This window comes from Corylus avellana, chromosome ca2, assembly GCF_901000735.1.
Source record: "Corylus avellana chromosome ca2, CavTom2PMs-1.0".
Taxonomy (NCBI): Eukaryota; Viridiplantae; Streptophyta; class Magnoliopsida; order Fagales; family Betulaceae; genus Corylus; species Corylus avellana.
Window position 1 is genome coordinate 43,899,416 of NC_081542.1, and position 26,648 is coordinate 43,926,063.

Sequence of the window (26,648 nt, forward strand, 5' to 3'; positions counted from 1 at the left end):
TCTTTATTGATATAGTACACAATTTTATTTATAGAGCTTTACATATGATTTGAAATATTTTAAATACAAATATATATCCCTTAAATCAGGGTCAACAAATATTATTATCTAAATCCATTGATTTAGGGAATACATAATTAACATTTATTTCAAATGATTTATATCCTTAACATGCCCTCGCAAGATGAACAGTAGATTTGATGGCACCTAATTTGAAATATCAACTATTATTGAACTTGAACTTCGGTGATTGTGACCGGAATTTGAACATCGACAACTTTTTTGCCGGCATCAGTTACTTTGACCGGAATTTTCACATCGGCAACTTTTGGCCGATATCTTGACTACTATGTCTGTTATGAGCCAACTGATGGATTAAAATGAGGCCTCTTTGAGGTTTTTTTTTTTTTTTTTTTTTTTTTTTTTTTTTTTAAATAATGATTTATTTATTGTGGGTTGACAGTATATAAATTAAATGGGACATAGATGAAAAAACTAATTTGAGCAGTAACTGAATACTAAACATACCTTTACATATAGATTTCAAAATTGAAAAGAAACCTTGTAAGTTGTAAGAAAGCCTGCTCATTTTCGTTTTCCCAAAACATTTTCTCGCTCCCATAATTCCACTAGTCTTGTTGAATCTTCCTTTGTCTTGAGAATTGTATGAAGAGCTGGAGGATCATATGGTGGAGGCATAGTGCATGGGCTGGTGTACGCGGGACCTTTTACCATGGATTCCATAAGAAATTTCTTCTCCAATCCTTCTGCTTGGCAGGCCATTGTCTCTGAACAGAGTTCAACAGCATTTTTAGGTATAACGGGCTCAAATGTTAAGAGCTTAGCATATTGATTTAAAAGATGAAACATGTAATCATACACATATTCCATCTTCAACTCCTCTTGAATGAATTGGCTTGCCGCTTTCCCAATTTGTTGTGCCTCTTTCTTGTGGGCATTGCCCCAATCTACAGCAAACTTAATGGATCTGCACTTGTAATCATCCCTTACAGGCCAGTAGTGGTGCAGTGGCTTCAAACTTCTTGTGAAGAAATCATAGTAGTGGGGCTTTACCATTAAGGAAACAGAATCACAAGCAAGAATGTATTTTTCACTGACAGACCAGGAAGTGCCTTCAATATATATCTTATACCTATGATCGCATTGGCTAGCCAAGTCTGACTTCTTGTACCCTTCCTCTGTTTCCCGAATCCAATCCTGCAAATGGGTTTATAATTATCATAACATTTACTACATTTTTTTTGTGATATACAACACAACATATTTGCAAAACTCCATGTTTAGTGGGATGAATCATGGGATTTGTCTTTAATCCCATTGTATTATAAACAAAGACAAGACAGATATTATAAGTAGGGCTATAATCGAGTCGAGCTAAGTTGAGCTTTAGGATTTCAAGACTGGCTCGTTTACGTAGATGCTTATTCGAGCCAAGATATGAAATATGTGTTCAAGCTCGGCTCATTTAAAGTTCGGGTGCGTTTGAGCTCAAGCTCGAGTTCGTTGAAAATGCTATTCGAGTTGAGCGGAGCTCAACTTGAGCTCGAGCTAAACTATTAAATTTTTTAATGTATGACCAAGCATAGTTCAAGCCCAAATTTTAAAAAAACCTCTAGACATTTATCTATAGTATAAATACAAATATTAAGTAATTTATATTACATATATTATTTGATTACTAATATATATGCTTAAATTTATATAACTAATTTTTAGTAATATATATATATATATATATATGAACGAGTTAACATATAGGGCAAACGAAACGATCGAGCTTTAAACAAGTTAAGCTCACGAGCTTCTATCGAGTTTTATCGAGTAAGTCGGGTATGTATAATTTACTAATTGAGCAGATTTGTATAATGTCTCATTTACAAATCAAGCGGGTTTGTACAATATCGAGCTCAAGTTTGAGTCAAGTTAAACTGAGTGGGTTGTCGAACGGACTGTTTTATTTACGACCCTAATCATAACAGATAATTGAAAGAAAGAAAGAAATTCATTATATTACCTGAACATATAAACGAGCGTTCCAATCCTTATTTTTTGTGACATTACATTTGAGGAGGTCTTTCCTTGTTGCAGCAACCGTCGGATTGCCCTTCCAGTAAGCATAAGGTTCCCTATCCATCCATCTGATCCTCTTGTTTCCTTCTTTTAGGTCCGTCATCAAAGATTCCCATGGCTTTATATTGGTCTCAGGCCATCCCCAGAAGGACCAATCAGGGAAAACAATATTCAGTGTGTCATCATCACCACAGTACCGGAACAGGGGTGGTGGGTCCGAGGCATTGGGCAGTTGATAGTCGCTTGTCTTGATGGATGGAATATCAATGCAATCAAACATCAGATCCAAGTCAGGCACTTGACCCGGGTACCTCCGTAGTAACTGTAGGATTCCCCACAGCGTAAAAACGTCTCTAGTCTGATACGATCTATCATATGCCTCCACGTAAGCCTTGCCCTTCACTATCACCAATCTAAAATTGGACTTCCCTTTGAGGCTCTCCACCATCTCCCTCGTGATCCCTGTGTGGGTCCAGAGACGAAGATCTTCGTATATCCAACGGAAGTACTCTGGACAAGTCGGGGGTGATGGACGGTCAGGATCTTCCTCTGGATCGGAGGTGGTTGGGTATTTTGAAGGGCAGGTCCGTGTGAGGTTGTAGGCTGTACAGTCGAGTGGAATCTCAATTGGGTCTGAGGGCGTTTTCGGGAATTGTGGATTTCTGTGAGGGTATATTGTGTCGAGCAGGTGCGTGGAGACAAACGCGCCGACAAGGAGGAGGACGCAACAGAGGAAGATGCCGGAGGATCTCGCAGGTGACTGCATCAATGGCCGCCACATCATGTGGGTTGTAGTGATAATAAAGCCCCGAGCCGTCGGAGAAATACCTAAGTCAGCATGAGAGTCTAGGGAGGAGAAAGAATTAATGGGAGTTTTTGAGGGGGTTTGTTAGACACCCAGCATTGTTCATACTCTTTGTAACAGAGTCTTGAATAATGTTATTTATGAATATGTTTTATTATAGTCTAGGTCTTTGCCTACTTTAGAGTTTCAGTTGTTTGTTTCCCATATTTAAGGGCAGAGTTTTCCTCCAAATAGGTTGGAAGAATTTTTTCCAACCTAATTTTTGAAGCTGTCAAGTGTCCCAAAACACGTGATTCGCACATGTTGTTTTAAACAAAAACTTAGCAATTAAACTACACAAAAACATTAAAATCATATGCTTCACGAAAACATTTACAACTGCTGCAACTTCAGAATTCTGCTCCAACTTCAAAAGTTGAGGTCATAGATAGTGCTCAATTGTAAGAATTATAGTGTATCTATGACTTTGTAATCTCATAACTTTGAGCTATGATTTTTTAGAGTTTTATGTTTTGTGATGTAAGAGTTTCATACTCTTGATCTTTTATCAATGAAATCGTAAATATTCCTGTTAAAAAAAAAAGTATTTCATAAATAAATAAAGTTATGGCTATTATTGAAGTACCTAAAACCGTAAAGAAACGACCCATGTGTCATGAGGGCCAAGTTGGGAAAATGTTAGAAATGTCACAATTAAAGTGTGCCACACCTGCCACATATGGTTTAATTAGACACATATTAATGAGAAATGATAAAAATAATTTTTCATCCTATCTTTTACCCATGTTCATACTGTGGACGGGTAAATTCACCATTGGATTTGCAAAAGAGAATGATGTACAATGTGATTCCATTTAATAAGGTATTCAGTAATTTATTTCAAATAAGGAATTAAAAAAATGCTACATAGTATTTTCTCATCCTTCTTTTTTTAAAATCAATTATTGGATATGTAAGACCCACGCCTTCACTTAGGTGGGTCCTACATGTTGTAAGTGTACTTGTGAGTGTTGTGTCCCACATTAAGAAAATATAAAAGAAAAGAGTGCTTAATATACTTAAGTGGACCTGAGCCCATTAGCTTAGGCTTTTGGGTTAGAGTTATGTTTAACTATAATAATATATTAATGTACTCTTGATAAAAACTCTAAGAGTACGGAGATGAATGGGAGAAGAAATCATAAATTGGTTTTTATTCCTTAATGGAAGGAATAATTAAGGAAATTTTTTAATTGAGGGTCTGCTACCTATAGCCTATAAACATAAATCCCATGTATTTGATGTATAAGGCATTATATAATATATATTGTGCATAGGTTAAAAAATACCTCTCTTCTAAAATATTTCTTCAATGTTTCTATTGTTGAGATTCTTTGACACAAGATGAAAGAAGAAGAACAGAAAATAAAGATAAATCTCATGTTGAGCAGAATTTCATTGGCCAATAATGGATTTTGGTAGAGTCGATCTGATCGACCACACATAAAAAAGTAATTACACCGCAAAGAAAATTCCAATCTCTTTTTTTTTTTTTTTGAAATCTCAATGAATTTATTAATGAGAGCCTTGCTCAGTAAAAACACGTGTTAAAATGCTAGAAGGAAAATCTGTCACCCACAATTTTTCAGATGACAAATGTAAGGCCAGCTTGGCCAAGCTATGAGCCACCTCGTTGACACAACGGGGAATGTGCTCCACTTGCCATTCTTGAAACTGTGTCAAATTGATCTTCATCTCCTCCAACACCATTCCATAACTCCCCATCCAGGCTTCGCTTCTACGCAGCCGCTGCACTATCTCTAAAGCATCTCCTTCGATAATTATCTTGTTCCAGGCTAGATTAGTAGCCACCAACACTGCTCGACTTGCTGCCACTGCCTCCGCCATAGTGGGGTCTTGGATAAAAGCCTTCGTGTCACAGTACATCGCCAACACCTCGCCCCTGTGATTCCTTGCCACAACGCCCAGGCCCATTCTCTTAGTTTCCTTCTCCACCGCAGCATCCCAGTTTAGTTTAATATACCCCTCCGGTGGAGCTTTCCACAACATCATCTGATTTTGGGCAGGGAATTGTTCGGGAGCATTTTGTGCCCGAGTTTCTGCAAAGTTTTCTATTTGTTCCCGTGCCTGGCGTAGAACCATAGAAGGAGTAGACAGAGCTTCACCATGAACCACCCTATTCCGTCGGAACCAGATTTGCCGCGCCACCACTGCGAACAATTGCAGCTCAGTTTCCTCGAGCATTCCCATCAACTGTATTACTAAATCCTTAAAATCAGCAACCTCACTGTGGCATTTCTGAATTTTCCTTGAGCTTTCCAGCCACACGTCCCGTGCCGAGGGACAGCTCCATAGTATGTGCACCGGGGTTTCTTCTTCTCTCTCACAAATCGGACATAATCCATCTTCAATTATATGTCGCCGGAAAAGATTACCTTTTGTAGGGAGAATATTGTGACATGCTTTCCAGATGAAAAATTGCACCACTTTTGGACTCTTTAATTTCCATATCCCACTCCATAGGTCTCTTTCACTGAAAGCCGTCGATGAAGCTCCTTTCTCCATTTCTTCAAGAGTTTTAGCTAGGTGGTATGCACTGCGGACAGAAAAAATCCCATCCTTAGTACCTCCCCAGACTAGTGTATCAGATTGGGAACCAGGACTAATCACTATACTGCATATACTCTCTACCTCATTTCCCATGAAAATCTCTTGAATTAAGGGAATATTCCACCAAAAGGTATTCTCTTCAAACAAATCACAAACCCGTGCATCACTGGGAAGTAAGCTCTGTGGGGATTGAACCTTATGTGTGATAGAGGTAGGCAACCAATTGTCTTGCCAGATTCTAATGGACTGCCCATCTCCAACCCTCCAGACCATGCCAGCTTTGATCAGCTTCTTTGCTTGCCATATGCTCCGCCAGGCATACGATGGATAGCGCCCTAGTCGAGCCTCTAGAAAGTTGCCCCTTGGGAAGTATTTTTCCTTCATCACCCTTGCAACCAAAGAGTCTGGATTTTTAATTATCCTCCATCCTTGTTTAGCTAATAAGGCTCGGTTAAAGCATTCAAGGTCCCTATACCCCAATCCACCACTCTTCTTCTCCAACGCCAATTTATCCCATCCCATCCATGCAATTTTGGAGAGGTTGTCTTTATGTCCCCACCAAAAGCGAAGCATCATAGAATTAATCCTCTTACATAAGGACTTTGGAAGTTGGAAGACACTCATAGTATAGGTCGGTATAGCTTGAATCACCGCCTTAATCAAAACTTCCTTCCCTGCCGGCGTCAAGAACTTCTCTTTCCAACCCGTCATCCGATTCCAAATACGGCCTTGAATGCTATGAAAGGACTTCAAACGAGATCTTCCAATGAAAGCCGGAAGTCCCAAGTACTTTTCATAGCTATCCGTTGAGCCAACTCCTGCCAATGAGAGAATTTGACCTCGTACCACGTCTGTGGTATTTTTGCTAAAAAATAGCGAGGTCTTTTGTCTATTTAGGCGCTGCCCCGACGCTTTCTCGTAATCTTCAAGAATCCCTTGCGTCTTTTCCCATTCTTGCACATTTGCTTTACAAAAAAGCAAGCTGTCATCCGCAAAGAATAGGTGAGTGAGGCGCACTCCACCTCTAGTAACTGGCAACCCCGTGATGTCTTTTCTCATTTCAGCTTTTCTTAACATATGACTCAGACCTTCAGCACATAATATAAACAAATAGGGAGAGAGAGGATCACCTTGGCGTAGACCCCTAGAAGGGTTAATGTTTCCATAAGGTTGACCGTTAATTAAAACAGAGTAGGAGACTGTTCTGACACAGGTCATAATCAGGTTGACCCATTTTATGTGAAAGCCCATTTTGATCATAATCTCTTCCAGAAACTCCCACTCTACTCTGTCATATGCTTTGCTCATGTCTAGTTTGAGCGCCATGAATCCCTCCCGCCCCTTCTTTCTTGTTTGCATAGTATGCAGGGCTTCAAAAGCTACTAGAACATTGTCAGTTATCATTCTACCTGGAACAAAAGCACTCTGACATGGAGATATTATATGGGGCAGCACCTTTTTAAGCCTATTAGCAAGAACCTTAGCAATTAATTTATACAACACATTGCATAAACTAATAGGCCTAAACTCCACAACACTAGTAGGTTTCTTTTTCTTAGGAATAAGAGCAATAAAAGTTTGGTTAATGATAGGGTCGAAATTACCATCATTGAGGAAACCAAGAATGGCTTTGCAGACCCCATTGCTCACGGTTGCCCAAGTGTTTTGGAAAAAGCATGCTGCATACCCATCTGGACCCGGAGATTTAAGAGGACCCATGCTGGCTAGGGCGGCTTCTATCTCCAACTGCGTGAACCTATTCACCAACTGGTCATTCATATCTTGAGTAACCCGAACCTCTATACCCTCCAAACATCCCTCTACACCCTCGCATCCTCCTGTGGTATATAGGTTCTGGAAAAAATTCACAAAGGCCCGCCTCACTTCATGCATATCTGTTTGTACAGCCCCATTCTCATCCTTAATACTTGTGATTTTGTTGGTTTGGCGCCTCTGGTTTGCCCAGGCATGGAAGAAGGCAGTATTTCTATCTCCCTTGGCGTACCACACTTGCTTAGCCCTTTGTTTCCACTTAACCTCCTCTTGATCCAGAATTTGAGCTATCTCCTTCTGAATTTTTTTAATGAGTGGTTGATTAGGAGGCCCTACAGCTCCTTGCAATGCCGTGAGTTGGGCAGATTTAGTCTTCAGTGTTTTATCAATGCTTCCATGTTTTTTCTTACTCCACGTTGTTAACACCTTTTCACAATTTTGAAGGTTTTCAACAACATGGCCCAACATAGTTCCTTCATAACACTGTTGCTTCCACGTCTTCCTTACTACATCAATAAACTCCTCATCTAGGAGCCATTTTGCCTCAAATTTAAATTTTCGTGACTTTGCCTCCCAGTGGGTCCTTGTTCCAGCAAAAGTAATCATCACTGGATTGTGATCCGATGACCTTGCTGCCAAGACTTGTACCTCCACTTCTCTAAACACAGCACACCACTCATGATTGGCCAAGGCACGATCGAGGCGCTCTCTTGTAAAGCTTCCGTCTTCTCTTGCGTTATTCCAAGTAAACTTAGGGCCTATAAACCCCAGGTCACACAGTTGACAGTCTTCCAGAGTGGTTCGAAATCTTTCCATTTGCCCCTCCTTTCTCCAAGCCGCTCCCCATTTTTCGGAGTTGTCTATTATCTCATTATAATCCCCCACACTTAGCCAAGGACTAGGTGCACAGGTTCTGAGATGCTTTAACAAACTCCATCCCTCCTGCCTTTTCCCCACCTCAGGATGGCCATAGAATCCGGTAAACTTCCACTCAATCCCTTCCTCCTCCGAAAATATTATTGCATTTATGTGACGCCGGGAGAAATTTTGTATGGTTAGATGGCCTTCCTTTGCCCAAAGAATTGCCAAACCCCCACTCCTTCCCACTGAATCAACTGCAAATAAGCCTTCAAATCCCAGTTTCAATCGAATCCATTCCATTTCCTTCGCTGTTCTTTTTGTTTCAATGAGAAACAAAAAGTTGGGCTTCTTTTCCTTTGCTAATTGGCAAAGGTCTCTCACTGTCCAGGGGTTCCCAAGCCCCCGACAGTTCCAACTTATGAGAATCATGACGTTTGGCGGGGCTGCTCTACAGCCTCCACCAATTCCATGACTTGTGGGACATGTACCCCATCATTTTCTGCCTCACTTGTGATCTCCAATCGAGCAGACTTAGCCCCTCCTGTTCTTACTTCTGCTCCTGGGCTGTCACGGGCTTTCCTCTTCCAAATACGAACACTGGTTCCCCCTGGAGAATCAACCATTGCTGTTAGCTGAGTGATGGCATGCTCCTCCTGCTGAAGCGTCAGACCTTCACTCCCCCCAGCACCTGCTTTGATTCCGCCACATGCTTTCCGAGTTGGGCCCACATCAACTTTCTGCCCCCCCCGGCCCATATGGTCTTGCCCAACAACTCGGCCCACTGCAGTATTCACCTGTCCGCGTCGCTGATTCTTTCCCCCAATAGCCATGCATGCATTTATGCTTTTTGGATGGTTATTTTCGGGAACCTTAGCCTCCTTTTGAACTCTCCCAGATATCGGCCTGAAATCATGGGATTTCAAATTCTCCTTTGCTTCCATAACCGGAACCTGCTCCTTTTTTTTCCTCTTCGGGGAGGTTTTTGAATCAGCATTAAATCCTGGCATTGATTCTCCGCTCCTTTCCTTCTGCGGCGAGTAATCATTTCTAGGTTTCCCTGAGGATCCGCTACTTGCCAAATCAGGTCGCCGAGAAGACTGCTGTGTGCCGTCCGGTACCGGCTCTTTGTATTCCGGCATCCATGCTCCATTGTCAGTTCTGGTGGTGCTGTCTCCAGGTTTTTTACGCCCCTCTTCCGCTCGAAGCCAGAGGCCCCACTCCTTAGCTCCATCACTGATGTTCATTCGCCTATTTTGATTAGCAATACAACCCTTCGCTTCATGAATGATCCGCCCACAATGGAAGCAGAAAATCGGAAGTTGTTCGTATTTGAAATGGACCCATACAGACTTCCCTCCCAAAAGTAGGGCCCGTCTACGTTCCAGGGGCTGGGTGAGATCAAGGGTGACCCTTAGACGGAGACTCCTTCCCCATCCAGCTCCATCACCTGCTACATCCACTTCTTCAAGGACCCCCAGAGATTCCCCAATTTTGACCCCCACTGCTCGTGACATACAAAGAAGAGGCATATCATGAACTTGGATCCAAAACGGGGAATGCGTGAAGTCCATTCGTGATGGCGGAAGATGCCCATCAAATTCTTTGAGTACTATGATCTGTCGCTCAAAGGACCATGGACGCCCCGCCATGACCCTCTTCTTAATAATTTCATCCGAGAACTCAAAAATCCATAGGTGGTCTTGTAACTCCCAAAATTCAACGCAGCCTTCTGCCCTCCACACCCGCGAGAGAACATTTCTGAATGCTTCCTTGTTAATTTTTTTCTCCGTCCAGATCCTTCCCACCAGGCAATGTTCTCCCTGCTGCCTTGCTTCAAAAACATCCTCCTCAGTTATTGGAATTCCCACCTTCTCTCCTTCGGTTAGGGAATTTCCTCCACCCATAAATTCACCTTCTTCCGCCATCAGTGTCACCAATCGTCGGCACAGAGACCACAATCACTCCTCGTCCGAAAACCGGATGGAGACTCTCCCTCACCACTAGCAGATTCTCACTTGGATTCCTAAAAGAAACCCTAGAGAGAGGCTCTAGAGAGAGGACTGAATTAGTCAAAGATTAGGTAATCATATGTATTTTAAATCTTTGAACTATTGTGAAATCAATAGAAAATTCCAATCTCAATAGCTTATAGCTTCAATAATCATTCATTAAAATAAACTACAAGGTACGTACTTACATCACCTTATATAAATATCCACCAATTTATTCAAAACAGACTCAACGTAAGACTCATACAAAAACTAAAAGATAAACACTGTATACATACACAAGAATTTCCATTTCCCCATAGTCCATAGACTTCCTGTACATACAACAACACACGTACAATATCTTCCACAATTCATATTTCACAAAACGTCATCTTTCTTGTTTATGATAATTTGAATTCTCATAGACATAAAACTCCTTACCGAATGCGAATTCTCATTGTTTGTGATGTAGGACACGATCGACTCCGTCAATTTCCGCATCATTCTTTGATCTGTTTGAGCGCGAGCAAGAAGCAATTCTAAATCTTTTTCCGCTGCTGCACTACATATTATTATTTTATGTATTATAACAAAATATCATAGCATTTACAATATCTCACAACATAATATTGTAAATATAAAGTATTGTGTGGTTTTTGAGGGGTGAAAGTAGAGAAGCTGTGTCACTGGTGGTGAGGATCATTCTCTATTTCATGAGCCAATTCTCTTGTCAGCTTGTCAGCTCGATCATCATGTCCACCAGCAAAACTATAGACCCGAAATGCAAATTGGAAAGCCTTCCACAGCAATTTGGCACATCCCTTTGTTCGTGAGTCACTTTTTGGTCCTGGTTCTTTCTTCCCTGAGGCCTTTGCTTCCCTCCTCTCCTGCATTATATCCAAAAAAAAGGATCCACATAATATTAATATATAGTTTTCATTTTCAATACTTACTTTTGCAACATATATTTTTGATTGAACTACCTGTAGAGCCAACTCCATGCAGCTTGAGGAAACATCTACCATTGCTTCTTTGATTCTTATAAGGATATGGAAGTCGAAATCGATATTGTGACTCTGAAATTTCTTGGACTCTTCATCTTTGGTTCGTTCCATTGCGTCCACTTCTCCTTTGATCTGTACATTAGTTTTTTTTTTTGGTTGGTTTTGAGTATAATTACAAAGGAGTGTGACTCTGAAAACTAAAATTACCTTAGTGAAGTAACGTTCAACTTTATCAAGGAGCTGCCCCATGGGAGATACGATCTTCAAACTATGCAGTTCAGTGGCTATGGCATCCAACTTTGAGTAGTTCTTTACAGGGAAGCCTTCGAACCTTGCTAACACCTGCCGCATGAAGGATTGCATCTAACTTTATATACGTTCGACATTGCGATTTTGCAAATAAAAAGTGTGATTTTAAACCAAGTATTGTAAAAAATGTCTGCATTTTCAAATTGCAAGTAAGATAGCGTGTTTTAAAAAGTGTACTATTTAAAAGCTAAACTACGATTTTAAATGCTTAACTGTAATTCATTTTCATCACACATTTTAAAATAACTACTTTTAAATCGCATATTTCGAAATCACAAACGAAATCGGACCCTTAAATGAAGAAGCTCCTAGCATAATGACATGTGATTCATCAATTAAGTGCAAAAATGGCCAGATGGCTGTAGGCACCCCGAAATTTTTTTTTAAAATTTTTTTTATTAAAAATAAAAATTATGGGCAATATTAAAAGTTTTTGATATAATTGATCAAATTGCAAAAATTTAAAACTTTGGGGGAAGTGAATTGCAAAAATTGAAACTTTGGTGTTCGAAATTAAAAACACTGTCAACTTTGAAGGGTAAACTGTAATTTTTTCAATATTATAACTTTGTAGGCTTTATTTATTTATTTATTAAAGGGGGAAAGGGGGATGTAGCAATATGGCTTGAATTTAGCTATTGTAGATTTTGGACTTTGAAACACGCACACAGGTTCGGGGTTCTTATTTGAGATACTATGCTTTCTTGGTAAGTCCAATGAAATGGGCTTAGAATGTATAGGCCCGTTTAATTGGGTCTAAGTTAAACTAGGAAATTAATTAAAAGTCCATTAAACATAAGATTAAAAAAAAAAAAAAAAAAGGGTTTATTTTGAATGTGTGATATATAGTTTAATGATTAAAGTTGATGTGGCACTTAGAGGAGAGGTCCGTGTGAGGTTGTAGGAAGTACAGTCGAGTGGAATCGCAATTGGCTCTGAGGGCGTTTTCGGGAATTGTGGATTTCTGTGAGGGTATATTGTGTCGAGCAGGTGTGTGGCGACAAACGCGCCGACAAGGAGGAGGACGCAACAGAGGAAGATGCCGGAGGATCTCGCAGGTGACTGCATCAATGGCCGCCACATCATTTGGTTTGTAGTGATAATAAGGCCCCAAGCCTTCGGAAAAATACCTACGTTAGCATGAGAGTCTAGGGAGGAGAAAGAATTAATGGGAGTTTTTGATGGGGTTTGTTAAACACCTAGCACTGTTCATGCTTTTTGTAAAAAAGTCTTGAATAATGTTATTTATGGATATGTTTTATTATGGTCTAGGTCTTTGCCTACTTTAGAGTTTCGGTTGTTTGTTTCCCATATTTATAGGACTAGTTTTCTATAATTAAGAATATTTTTTTCACTTATAACATTATTCTCATAATTAATATTTTTCTTTGATTATTAAAGTTGTGTGTTTTATAAATTACTATGTGTTTTGTTAAGGATATTACTAACATGTCTACACTAGACATGACATTGGAGGTCCAGGTAGAAACACTGACTAGACAGCCACGTCCGTCCATGATAACATTCATATATATATGGAACTTAAGCTGATGAATATATTTTTACAATGATAGCCCATAAATTCTTGAAAAATCGAAAATAAATAAAAATTACTACTTTACATCTTTTTTCTGCTGACAATCAGTCCAAAATTATTTTAGGGATAAATAATTTTGCATTTATCCCTAAAATATTTGTCAACTTGAAAATAATTTTAGTTGACTAAAAAAAATAACTTTTATCATGTATAAAATGGTTTATGCTTCTCATGATATGCTTCTCATTTTTAGCCAAAACGGAGCATTCACATCTGACTCATCAAATGTTTGGCTAAAAAGATCACATTTTTCTATTTTAGCTACTCACTTTCTTAAAGCACTCACATCCAGCTCATCATTTTAACTATTAACTTTTATTATTTCGTTTAAATATTCTCTCTATCATCTTTGTTGAAGCTTCTTTTGCTGGATTTGTGAGAAAGAAAGAATGGGTTCTTCAACGCTTCTTCTGCTGTGTCGCGGAGAGAGAATCAGTGAGATGGAAAAGAAAAAGAAAGAGAGACATGGGTTGAAACGTAGAGGATGGGTTACCGTTGGTGGGCAACTTGTAGCAGCTCAAACGATGGATCTCGACCTAGTACCGGCCGAAGAAGATGAAGGCTGAAATTGATAGTGTTCGGGTGTTTTCTTTTTCGGTGAATGGAAATTGGGTTTCGTGGTTTGCTTCTCTTGGGTGTTGGCCGAATGGCCAAAATTGGGGGAAATGGAGGGATTGTTCTGGAGCTTTTGGGGGAAATTTTAGGCTGAAATATAATCTTTGGAAGCACCTTAATGATATTAAGTATGACAATACCCCACTCTCTGATGAGAGAATTATTCAGAAAATCAAAGGGGAAATTGGCACAACGATCTTGTCTAAAGGCAGATTCAAGTTAACAAAAGAGAAGTTGGTTGATGTTTCTGCTGCTGGCAGATGGTGGTTCATAATTTGGTGTTTTTGGCAGAGATGAATTTTTTAATTAAAATGAATAAAAAATAGAGAAAAAAACATAGTTTAATAAAATAGAGAAAAGTTTAGATAAGCTGATGGAGGCAAGTTTGAAAAGTGGTTAGTCAAACTAGATAAAGTGAATTTTAGTTTTTTATTTTGCTTAAAAATTTAAATAAACCATTGTCATGACTCTAAAATGGTTTATGCTTCTCATGATATGCGTAAACCATGCATTTTCTGCCGCCATCCTACACTCCCAGCCAAGCAATTGTACCGAAAGGGATCCTTATGATGCATGATCAATATGCTATCTAACCTTGTTGGTGGTTGATGAGCTAATGATGTAAGGCCACGACTCCGTCAATTTTTGCATCATTCTTTGATTTGTTTGAGCAAATATAACTTTAAGTTCTTTTAACTTAGCTTTGAGAATCTTTATCCCCAAAGTATTAGTATTTTTATGATAGGGTAAAGCATTCCATACATGCATGCATATCGGTATACCAAGCCAAGGATCGCCTCCTTTTTAATTGAAATAGATATGAACCATTTTATGGTCAAGATTTAATATTGTATCTAATGGCGTAAATAATGTCACATAATTTAAATTCTTTGAATGATGTATGATTTATCACTGTGAAATGATTCATCTCAATTTCACTTGAATTTGAAATATCGTATTCTTGATGTACCACCCGCTAGGGGTGAAAAGGCAGACAGTTCCGCTAACCCTTTTTTAAGACGGTTAGAAAAAACCGCTAACAGCTTAGGCGGTTACGATTAGCGGTGTTAGGTTTTTTTAAAACCGTTAACCACTAATCACACACACACACACACACACACACATATATATATATATATATATATATATATATATATATGAAACAATGTCAATTTTGTGTTTAAAATTTTAAATATGTATAAAAACCTGGGAATGGTATCATATGTAGGAAATGACATTGTTTTGGCTTAATTTTTTCTTTTAAAAAGCGATTAGCAGTTAATAAAGTTACTAACCGTTATTCGCCGCTTAAATTTTTTTTTCTTACGCGGTTACGGTTAGCGGTTTTAGCCAATAACCACATTTTCACCCTACTAATAATTTACCAAAAGAAAATTGGTTTCATGTTTGGAAAACTAAATTCCACATATACATGGTTGTTACCATTATTCAAGTTTCTCCGGTGGCGGATCCAGATCTTGATCTTCCAGGGGCGGGAAGCAAAATTAATAATTAATTAATATAAAATAATATTATATTTTAATATAATTTATCTAAATTTTTATTTATTTATTTATTTATTTTTTTTCATTTCTTGAGAACGGATAAATCTCTTTAATTTTGGGGTGGAATTTGCACAATTTTACAAAATAAACCCAACCCAAGTCATATTTGCACATATAAACATCAATTGAAGCACAGAAGCAGAATAGTCACAAACAATTCAAGAAACGAAGACCTGTGAAATTCATATAAAGCAAAATAGAGCAAAACAAAACATAGAGAAAGAGAGAGAAAGACCTTCTTCTTCTTCCAGCCAGCAAGTGCAGGGAGTTCGACGGAAACAACTTCCTCTCTTGCACCCTCCCTCTCCACTGAGCTCGCCATTTTTCACCTACCCAATTCATACAAATAATAAAAATATACATCTAAAATAACAAACATAAAAATAAGTTTAGAAAGGCAACCCAATATAGTAGTACTAAGGTAGAGAGAGAAAGGGCAGGCCTTACTTTATGTGTGTCACAGAGAGAGAGAGAGAGAGAGAGAGAGCATTTGAGAGGGACTGAGAGAGAGAGAGGGAGAAGAGAAAGGGAGAGAGGAAGCCGGAAGCGTGAGAAAGGGAGGAAAAAAGGCAGAGAACTGGGGCGAATCAGAGAGAGAAGTGACGAGAGGGAGGGTTGGGCGCAGGGCCCGCAGGCGCAGCAGCGGATAAGTGAGTTAGGCTAGGTGAGATTTAGAATTTTTTTTGGAGTTTAACTTAATGCAGTCGGTGCATAAAAATGGGGTTTTCCAGCACCCAATAGGATAAAGACACATCACATAAAGCAAAAAAAATCCACAAAAATACCCTACAACGGACCGCACTTGATTTTCTCTTCTCTCCCACTTTCTCTTCCTCTTCACCGAAAATTTTTGCAGCCTTCTCTCCTCTTTGCCAAACAATGAAACTAAATTTTTATAGAAATTCGTTTGTTTGGTTGGATGTTCTATTTTATTGTGTTTTCCAGTAGATAGGTGGGAGCTTGGAGAAGACGAGACGATGAGTGAGACAAATAAGAGAAAATACAGGAAGAAAAAAAAAAAAGAAGTAAGAGTGAAAATAATATTTTAATGATAAAGGGAAGTTATTGTGAAGTGTACGTAGATAAAGAAGTAAAGAGTAGTTTTGAGCTTTAAATTTAGGGAAAATGACGAGGAAGCTGTTGGGAATGCTCTTAGAGCACTAGCATCAGCTTCCGTTTGATTTTTCCTAAGTTTAGGGCACAAAACTATTTTTTGCTTCTATATTAAAATAGGATTTGGCTCCTCTCTAGTCCATTTTAGACTGAATAGGAGCCAGTTAAGTGTCATGATCTCTTTAAAGAGATCCAATGACCACAATAATGCCACGTGTCTCACTTTAAAAAAAAATTATTAAAATGTTATTAAACGTTTTTAAAATAAATCAAAACTAAAATAATAAAAAAAATATAATTTTTTTTTTAATTTTTTTGGACCTTGGGGGTGGCCGGAGGGAGGAAGCAAGCCCATCTCTTCTCCCCCAAGGGGAGAGGACCTATGCGGCAATCCTTAAGGAGCTAGGGTTTTTTCTTGTAACATTTAATTAGACATTATTAATTATTAACGTTTTACCATATTAGAGCCTTAAAACATTTTTTTAGAAAGAATATGTACTTTACAATTATTAATTGGAGCCTTAATTAGATACTATTTATTAATTTTTTACCATGTTAAAGCCGTTAAAAAAAATTTATTATGTAATTATTAGTTGAAAATTAAACCTTATTTAATTGGGAGCCCTAGGCGACCATCTAGCTGATCTAGTACTTAACATCCACCTCCCCATACATCGTGGATGCGCAGGAACGACCTAGTCCATGGTGGCAATTTTCTACACCCAACCCAAGTGCTGAAAGACTCAGAGAAGGCTTTGATTGAGTTCCAGAAATTAAACGCTAGAAATGGGGAGCAAGAAATCGTAGAAAGGGAGGAAGAGAGGATTAGTTGGCAACCACCGCCAAGAGGAATGGTCAAAATAAACTGGGATGCAGCCTTGGATGAAAAACATAGGATTGTTGACCTAGGGATCATTGTGCAGGATGATAAGGGATCTTTCTTGGCAGCATTGAGTAAACAGTTATTAATCGAAGTGAATCCAGTGGTTGCTAAATCTTTAGCAGTCCTAAATGCAGTTATATTTTGTAAAGAACAAGGCTAGTTGGCAGCGATTTTTGAAAGTGATGCCTTGCAGGTTGTCAACGATGTGAATTCAATTTCGTCCTTGTAACAGCTTGCATGGCCACTTAATAGAAGACATCAAGTCCGGTATCAGAACCTTGGACCAGGTGCGATTCATCCATGTCAAACGCAAGGCGAATGCTGCTGCACATGAACTAGCTGTAAGAGCTAGAACCCATGTCACAGATAAGTTAGGTGGACTTCAATCCCATCATGTATTTGTGGTATTGTAAGGAGAGAGGAATTATTTCCGTCTTCTTGATTTTTGCTCGTACGAGCTTGAATAAAATTTCAGAATACGTTAAAAAAAAAAAAGAAAAAAAAAAAGTACTTAACATCCATCAATATATGGTTTGTGTTGGGGGGCGGGATAGAAGTGGACTGCTGCTGAAAAGGCTGTACGAAGAAAAAGAAATGGACAAAACCCTATCAAGAAAGCAGACAATGAGGCAGTACATGGAAGATTGGAGTAAAATGGAAGATACGACAGGATTCCTGTGTTTGTGGACGAAAATACTCTCGCAGTTACTATCTGCATCTGTGGACAAGAATTTTTTTTGAAGGATTTTTTTGTTTTTTTTGACTGAATTTAATGGGCAACAATTAGGGCTGTTAAGTGAGCGAAGCGTCTCGCGAGCAAGCTCGGGCTCGGCTCGCATAAGCTCGGCTTGTACTCGACTCGAATATTAAATGAAGCGCTTCGTGAACACAAATCTTAGCTCGAATATTAAACGAAGCAAGCTCGGCTCGACTCGGCTAACTCGTGAGCAGCTCGTGAGCTCGGCTCGTATAAGACTCGCCTCGCTTATTAAGCTCGGCTCGTATATTTTTTATTAAGTAACAAATAACAATATATAATCAACATTACTCATTTACTCAATAATAACAAATATATTATATACTTTTGTTTTTTTTTTGTTATTTATGTATATGTGTGTATATATATTATATATATAATATATGTATATATTATTAATTATTCAACACGTACACACCTGGTTATTAGAACTTTAACTATTTTTTTAGAAAAAAATATTTATTGTATAGTTATTAATTGGAGCCTTAATTAGACATTATTAATTATTAACGTTTTATCATATTAGAGGCTTTTCTTTTTTTTTTTAAACGGAAATCTAAGGATTTTATTGATTAAAGATCACGAGCATAAAGCTCTTACAGAACAGAGTAAAAAGCTCTTACAGAACAAAGCATAAAACTCTGCAAAAATCATAGCCACACTCTATGAGGTTACAAAGTCATGGACACAAACAAAAATTCTTACAATCAGATGCTATCTATGACTTCAATCTTCCACTACCCAACAAATACAGTTAAAGAGCATATCTGCCCCGAGCAGACTAGATCTAAGACATTGGTAACCAAATTTCTTAACAAAATTTATTTAAACCGGCCGTATAATCTAGCAACTTACTCCAAATTTATAATACTCATATTCTCATACAATAATCAATATGATTATAATATGATATATTAGAACCAAAACCCCATGGGCATCAATTTTCATTGAACTCATGAAAGTCTAGAGTTAATTAACGCTTTAAATGTAATTAACACATCCAATTAGCAATCCTAGTGTTCACATACCAAAAGCCATAATTTAATTCATACTATAAAAATTATGGTTTATGTCCATACTATAAACAATAGTGAAATTAAAGCTTTAAACCCATTAATCTAACAACCCGGATCTTAAATCATGCATAGAAATCCACTACACACAAAAGCCCATAGTTAATTTTAGGAATTTAGCTTCTTACTAAAATTCCCCCAAATTCGGACCTAATAAAAAATTCTCTAAATCATTATGATTTCAAACAAGAAATTCAATGGGTGGAACAAAAACTCAAAGAGAAACTAGAGATTTCTCAATGGCATTAGTTATAAAGACCCATCAAAATAAAACCCATCAAAAATTTTCATACGGCCATACCAAATCAAGAACCATAAATCCTCATAGAGGAAAGATCCAAGATTTAAAAACACAAAAATTTCCAAGTAGCAACAAGAATTTTCAAGTTTCCAATTCGACAGCCAATCTATGAAGAAAAAAAAAAAAAAAATCAACTTTTCAGATTCTTAACCAAATTTCCAAGCCAAACAATAGAAAAATTAACTAAAAGAAAACCTCAGGATTAACCTAAGAAGTAAGAAGAAAACTCCAGGATCAATCGGTAGATGAGAGTTGGGGGGACCGAGACCTATCAATTTATTTTGAGGGGAGGACCAGTATAATTTTTTTTTTGTTTACTCCTTGGGGGACCATGGCCCCAGCCGTTCCCTCCTCCCTTTGTCTCTACCTCAACGTCTCTATATATATATTCGTTATATATAGAGACTTTTTAGAAGTTAGATATTTTTTTGAGAAAGTGGAGGAGGGGAGGGGGGACAGGCTAGCTTATAATTTATTAGAAAGACTAGATATTTTTTTTGAGAAAGTGGGGGGGACCGGCTAGCTTCCTCAATTATATTCAACAGGAGGGGGGACCGGCTAGCTTATAATTTATTAGAAAGACTAGATATTTTTTTTGAGAAAGTCGGTGGGGGGGGGGGGGAGCGGCTAGCTTCCTCAATTAAATTCAACAGGTTGTTATCATCATTTAATAATTTGTTTGGTAACCGGGTTGTTGGGGCTAGCTACTGTAGATTTTTGGGTAATGTGCCAAATTAAACATCCACCCATCCTTACCCAATCTACTAAGTGACCATTTTACCCTTTCCTTCCCTTCTATTTTTTTTTTTCTTCTTCCAGGGGACGACTTCGGACCAAATCATCATCCTGCGAACCCTTCTCACTTTTTCCCCACCCCCAAACCTTCGTCCTCCGACCACCACGGCTTATAGATAAATTCAAACACACTGATATCGTCTTATATAATAATAGAACAAATTGTGTTTGATTAACATCAGCTGTCCCTCTTCCAACAGTAGCTGCAGGGATCACAAAGGGGATGGCAATGCCCTTTGCTGCTTCATCAACTAATATCATCGCAACTGCGCCAGCTTCTTTCACTACCACGCTCTTTTCCAGCTTTGACTCCTTTGAGCTCTCTGTGTGTTGACAGACCAGAACCTTCCCTCTAGCCTTGGTACTATTCAAGGAACTCTCTAAACAGTAACTACAAGAACAAGTAGGACAAAAAAAATAATAATTCAAAGTTTTCTTTGATGTTGACATAGAAATTGTACTGACTATCATAGCAACCTGAGTCCCAACACATCTTATATACTGCAATCCTGGTCATTGGTGCACCACCTCTAGCTCCTCCAGCTGCTAGCCCCTTATAATTCATGTTTGTCATATAGCGATCAGCAGCTATTCAGGCTGTGTGGCTGCCATGACCAGAGCTGTCCTTCGGAGATCTGAATGACATTGTGCTTACTGATTCTTCTTCTGCTTCATAACCACAACAGAGGACGAAGGTTTGGGGGGGGCGGGGGGGGAAAGGGGGAAAGTGAGAAGGGATAGCAGGATGATGATTTGGTTCGAAGTCGTTCACTGAAAAAAAAAAAAAAAAAAAAAAAAAAAAAGGCAAAAAGGAAGGGAAGGGTAAAATGGTCACTTAGTAGATTGGGGACCGATGGGTGGATGTTTAATTTGGCACATTTCCCCAAAATCTACAGTATGATATTTTGATGGCTTAAAAGCTAGACGTACAGTGAATGACAAAACATATACAAGATATATACAACGAAATTAAGCACAGATCGAGATCTTCAAGTCTTCAAGTCCTCAATGACGGTCTATGCCTGCCAATGCCATATATAATTTTGTTTTTCTCTGGGTGAAAAGTTATCTACTTGTGACGTTTTAATGTTTTATTACTGTTTATTTATAAAAATGGTCAACGGCCTCCTCAAAGAACACGTACTGAGAATATAAAAATGTTGCACTCAAATGTTGCGTGCTTCGCTTTGCTTGGGATGGTTCCCTGAGAGATAAGGATAGAGTCAAAAACGGCAACGAGTAAAGGCCCAGAGTGAAATATTGTAACCTTCTAATAATGAAACAAATACATATATAATACTAGCACCCAATTCCAGCTGCATATAGGGTGGAGCCGGAGATAACCACCCTCGGTCTTGTCATAACTGTCAAAGCATGCGAAGTCCAGCACATGCAAAACGTCATGTCATAATTTGGCCCCACGATAAGACGGAGGCATAGTCCTTCGGCGAGCACCCCGCGTAAGGGAAGGAAAAATACTCATTTCAAGTAGGCACACAACCATTAATCAAGTTAGCATTTTCAGAGAAAAAATTCATTTCACCCTTGCTAACTTAATCATCGGAGATCTTGATATTTCCGTTGTCGGCACTCTCGGCAAGTCTCCGACTAATATATTCTTCTTCCCATTCTTTCATGTGCCTTTTGTTATGTAGTTGAAAAAACTGTAGATGCACATGTCAAAAATTGTTTTATATTAATTTCTTCTAGTTTAATGTTTACCAAAGTGATCAGAGCCCCCCAAAAAATGAAAGGGTGTTGTCTTTTGCATGAGAAATCTAGGTGAACAAATATACGCAAGCGGTCGAAGTTAGTTGCCAATGCGGCGTGCAGTGGTAGATGAAACACCAGGCAATAATTGGGTACGTTGAAACTTAGGTCTTCTTCTGATCCCACCATCACGTGTCTATCGGACAATCAATGCCAGATTTTATTTTCTTAGGTTGAACCGTAGATATCGCATCCACGAGAATCTCTTTTCTAATAAAAATGAAATTCTTTTACATGTTATAAAGTCAGCCAAGAAATCACCAATTAGTGGGGTTTCGATCTTATTAATTTCTCTTGGCCTGGATATATATGTTTCAGTCAATCAGTACTCTATGTTGGAGACGTACATGGCACCATGTGGAACTATGATCGGTTGATGATTATGTTTGATCAGTTGTTATTATAGCCATGTGGGAGGTGAGCTGGAGACTTATCAATTATTTAATCGCCAACAATAATTTTGAAGTGAAAAACAGCAGCTCATGATTTGATTTCTTCATGCAAATGCTGTTATGGTTCGACGAGGTTTATAAAGACTTGATTTGTTCTTCCACTTCTTCCGGTGTACGTTAGGCACCTAATAATCATTCATTGACTATGGTAGAATAGTACTATAGTAGAAGAAGCAACAAAAATAAACTATATTTTATAATAGGATTTACAGCAAAAACTGGCCTATGCATCATATCATGACATTTTTTTTTAGTGCATTTCAATTAATTACTCTTAATGGTAATTATCAATCGTTCAAGAGCTTAGAGAAGTATCTAGTACTGATCAACTGCTAACATTGATGCAACAAATGTTTTCCCTAACAACCTGGTTTTTATAACAACTGGCAATTTTATAACAACTGGCAACGCGCATGAATATGATGGGAGTAGTTTTTTTTTTTTTTTTTTTTTTTCTCCTCCTACTCAGAAAAGTTTTTCAAAGTTGTACTATAAAAGCAAAGCCCTTAATCGATCGTTACCTTCACACCAAAACCAGCCAATGCAATCTCTCTCTACATCTACACAACCACCCAGACTGTGGCTGCCCTCACCAATACCTTTCCCAGCTTCTGTTTCTCTTCTTTCTTTCCAAAAAAAACCCACAGCTAGAATGGAATGCAAAGCCACCCTTTGGTGACCAAAACCTTACCTCCAGCTCATTTACATATTGATTAATCCAAAGTTTTGTGTTTTTATTTTTGATTTTTAGTTTTTTGGTCTATAAACATATAACTTTTGTATCGACTTATAATTTAAGGATGAAATCAAGTCTAAAACTTGTTTGCTGTTATTTCCATAAACACTTGCGTCCACATATTGTTTTAATAAGTATATGTATTTGCGTATATATTTATTTATATAAGTTCAGACCTCCGATCCAAAAATGCTTGGTTCCGCCCTCCAGCTCCAAAGATGACCGGGCGGTGTCCACAAACATGACAAGTTGTGGCCTGACAGACGATGGAGATAATTGCTGCCCACCAATGCCTTCCACCGAGATCAAAGACTTCAAGCTACCTTCCCAAAGCTCTCCCATGCGTGTTAGGCCTGCCGCGCATTTGGCTGACGAGAAATACATAGCCAAATATAAGGAGGCCATTAGGCGCATGAAAGCCCTCCCAGACGAAGACCCACTTAGTTTCAAACAACAAGCCAACCTTCACTGCGCCTATTGTAACGGGGCATACAGCCAAGTCGGTTACCCACACTGTCAGGTCCATATTCACTATGGTTGGCTCTTCTTTCCGTTTCATCGCTACCAGTTGTACTTCTTTGAGAAGATATTGGGCATGTTGCTAGAAGATCCCACCTTTGCCATACCATTCTGGAACTGGGACAACCCTCCTGGCATGAAAATGCCAGACATGTTTGTCGAAGACTCCAACTCAAGTCTCTATGATGTTCTCCGCAACGCAGATCACCTGCGAAAGGTGGTCGACTGTAATTACAACGTCGGCGATGAGACGTACTCATCCCCCCAAGAATCCCAAGAATCCCAAGAATCGATCAATCTCAAGACCATATACCGGCAAATGGTGTCAAACAGCAAGAACGCTGAACTATTCTACGGCAGCGCTTATCGTGCCGGAGACTGTGATGCAAGGAACGGTAGTTATGGTGGTCCAGTCGAGAATTGTCCTCACAATACCATCCACAGTTGGTGCGGTGACCCCAAGAATGGTGAGGAGGACATGGGGATCTTCGCTACCGCCGCTAGAGATCCAATTTTTTACTCTCACCACGGCAATGTGGACCGAATGTGGATCATATGGAGGGAGAACATCACTACAGATCCCGAGAAACGAAAATGTGTCGAAGATAGTAAAGATTGGTTAGACGCCAACTTTATCTTCTACGATGAAAATCGTCAACCTGTTCGTGCTTATGTAAGGGACTCCCTTGACTATGAAAAGCTGGGATATGTTTATGAAAAAGTGGATATTCCATGGTTTAATGAAAAGCCAACTCCTCGCAAATCCAAGAAATCCAAGAAACCTGCGGTTGAGTTTCCAGTTGTTTTGGATAAGGTGATAAGCGCTGTTGTCGCTAGGCCCAACAATTCGACAAGAAGAGATGACAAGGAAGAGGTGTTGGTGATTGAAGGCATCGAGTTTGAGAAAGATGAGGCGGTGAAGTTTGACGTACATATTAATGATGACGAAGACTCTCCTTGTGGGCCAGAAAACACGGAATTTGCAGGAAGCTTTGTGCACGTGCAGCATTCTCACACGCATGGGAAGAAGAAGACGAAGAAGATGAATAGCGCCCTGAGATTAGGGATCACTGACTTGTTGAAGGACTTGGAAGCTGATGGTGATGACACGGTGCTTGTGACTTTAGTGCCTCGGAAAGGACTGGTTACCATTCGTGGAATTGTGATTGAGCTTATTTCTTGCTCGGGAAAATAACGTTTCTCTTTCATTTTGAAATAGATAATATTCGATTAGTGTATTTTAGAAAGATAAAATTGTCAAAAAAAAAAAAAAATGACAATTTTATTCTTATAAAAAACATTAATAGAATACTATTAATTTCATTTGAAATGAAAATGATCTAATTCCTCTTAGCTTGGGAAAACGTGGCAAGTTCACAATCCTCCTCAAGCTAGGATAATTAGTAATCCTAGCTAGTTTTCCTCTGCCAAGTTGAGTCCTAGTAGGAGTCGTGTTAAGTAAGGTGTGTCTTACTATTAGTAGGTTCTATATTCCAATGAGGGATTACTCAATACCTGGAGAGTACTTCTATTCCAACTAGTATTACGAGTAGTCCTTGGGTAAGTTGTAATAGTATCTCTATGTGAACGCTGTTGTTATGAAATGAAGGCAGAGCAGAATTAATCTAAATCAACCTTTTTTTTGTTTTGATTTACGGAAGAGAAGAGTAATCACACCATCAAAAAAAAGAAAAAAAAAAAAAAAAACAGAAAAAGAAAAAGAAAAGAGAAAAGAGAAATCCAATCTGATCAATAGCTTAGAGCTTCAATAAAAATATTTAATTCATTCATTCAAATAAACTACAACCTACATCACCTTATATATATATATATATAGCCACCAACTTATTTAAAACAGACTAGACATAGGACTTCAAATCAAACTAAACGTAAGACTAACAACAAACTTGTTGATGCACAGTTTTCCAAATGATGACGTGGAAAGCCTGCTGAGCTTGAGTTGACCAACACACGAACTATTTGACTGCATAACAAAGAAGAAAGAAGGATCGAAGTGACCGGGGGTGAGCCGGCGGGAACACTCCGACGCCTAAGTCTTTATGGGAAAAAGAAAGGATATTCTCAACAACTATGGAGCTCAGATCACGAGAGTTGTCATTACCTTTGCTTTGATAATATGACTTATATTTATAGGCAGTGAGAAAATTTGATTTCCCACACATTCAGGAATCTTATCCCTTGATATTAGCTGAACAAACATTTGAATGAAGGATAATGTTCGTTAGTTATTCCGCGATTTTAGTGGCTCGAGATCAGGGGATCGAGTGGGACTCGGTTGCCGGCGTATCTTCATTGATATATAGAGGATGTGAATTGTAGATTGGTTTGGTGCCTTAGTAAACAACAAGATTATTTATTTACCAACAGCAATATCTTTTAGGACACCTGAGTTATCCCTTAAGCCGAGATTTATATGTCCTGAGTTAGTCTTGGACTTCACGGTCTCGGCTTTAGGGGTCTCGGCGTTAATAGTCTTGGATGTGAGAGACTCAGCTTACTGGGTCTCGGACGTAGGTCTCGGATTCATGAGTCTCGTGTCCAGGTCTTGGGCTTTCTCAAACTGGACATGTAGGCTGTTGAATATTAGATGGGCTGATCCATGTCCCAACAGTTACCCCCCAATTTCGATGTTTGCAGAACCATGGAAATTTCATGTCTAGATGGAATGGGTCTACCTCCCGAGACATGCTCTTTGAGAAGAACTTCGAGACGACCACCAATCCTCCGAGCCTTGTCTCGAACAATCAGGACGGGAAAATTTAAATTTCAAATTTTGGAAAGTTTGAATTTTAAATTCCGGAGGGAAAATTTGAAATTCAAATTTTTAGGCGGCGTCGGTTGGTATTCCGAGACCCACCTGTTACTTGTCAGCTGTAGGTGTTGATTGGTATTCCGAGATCCTGTCGGTACATTGAACCTGGTCATAAAGTGCGTCTACGTGTCGTTTGCCGAGGCCTACTCCTCGTAGCGCATTTAATGCGCAGGTTACCGAGGCAATCCTATTAAA

The 26,648-nt window shown here is 38.8% G+C and overlaps 3 protein-coding genes across 5 annotated transcripts; 1 reads left to right on the plus strand and 2 right to left on the minus strand.

The window, feature by feature from the left end:
• Positions 1–581: 581 nt before the first annotated feature.
• Positions 582–3,102, minus strand: LOC132168477 (uncharacterized). Of its 2 annotated transcripts, XM_059579468.1 has the most exons (3): positions 2,036–3,102; positions 881–1,218; positions 606–788 (listed from the first exon to the last, which is right to left on the minus strand). In XM_059579468.1, exons 1-3 carry the CDS (start codon positions 2,873–2,875, stop codon positions 683–685), a joined length of 1,284 nt encoding a protein of 427 aa, XP_059435451.1. In that variant the 5' UTR covers positions 2,876–3,102; the 3' UTR covers positions 606–682. The 2 variants fall into 2 exon arrangements, with proteins under 2 accessions (XP_059435450.1, XP_059435451.1); XM_059579467.1 differs by having other exon boundaries at positions 582–1,218.
• A 7,241-nt stretch (positions 3,103–10,343) lies between these two features.
• Positions 10,344–16,242, minus strand: LOC132168447 (uncharacterized protein At4g04980-like). Of its 2 annotated transcripts, XM_059579433.1 has the most exons (5): positions 15,669–16,241; positions 15,457–15,550; positions 11,343–11,477; positions 11,115–11,267; positions 10,344–11,018 (listed from the first exon to the last, which is right to left on the minus strand). In XM_059579433.1, the coding sequence occupies exons 2-5, from the start codon at positions 15,541–15,543 to the stop codon at positions 10,815–10,817; spliced, it is 579 nt and encodes a 192-aa protein (XP_059435416.1). In that variant the 5' UTR covers positions 15,544–15,550; positions 15,669–16,241; the 3' UTR covers positions 10,344–10,814. The 2 variants fall into 2 exon arrangements, with proteins under 2 accessions (XP_059435416.1, XP_059435417.1); XM_059579434.1 differs by having other exon boundaries at positions 15,457–16,242.
• A 6,640-nt stretch (positions 16,243–22,882) lies between these two features.
• On the plus strand, positions 22,883–25,250 carry LOC132168446 (polyphenol oxidase, chloroplastic-like). The gene has a single exon (XM_059579432.1). The coding sequence runs from the start codon at positions 23,166–23,168 to the stop codon at positions 24,813–24,815; it is 1,650 nt and encodes a 549-aa protein (XP_059435415.1). The 5' UTR covers positions 22,883–23,165; the 3' UTR covers positions 24,816–25,250.
• Positions 25,251–26,648: the final 1,398 nt, after the last annotated feature.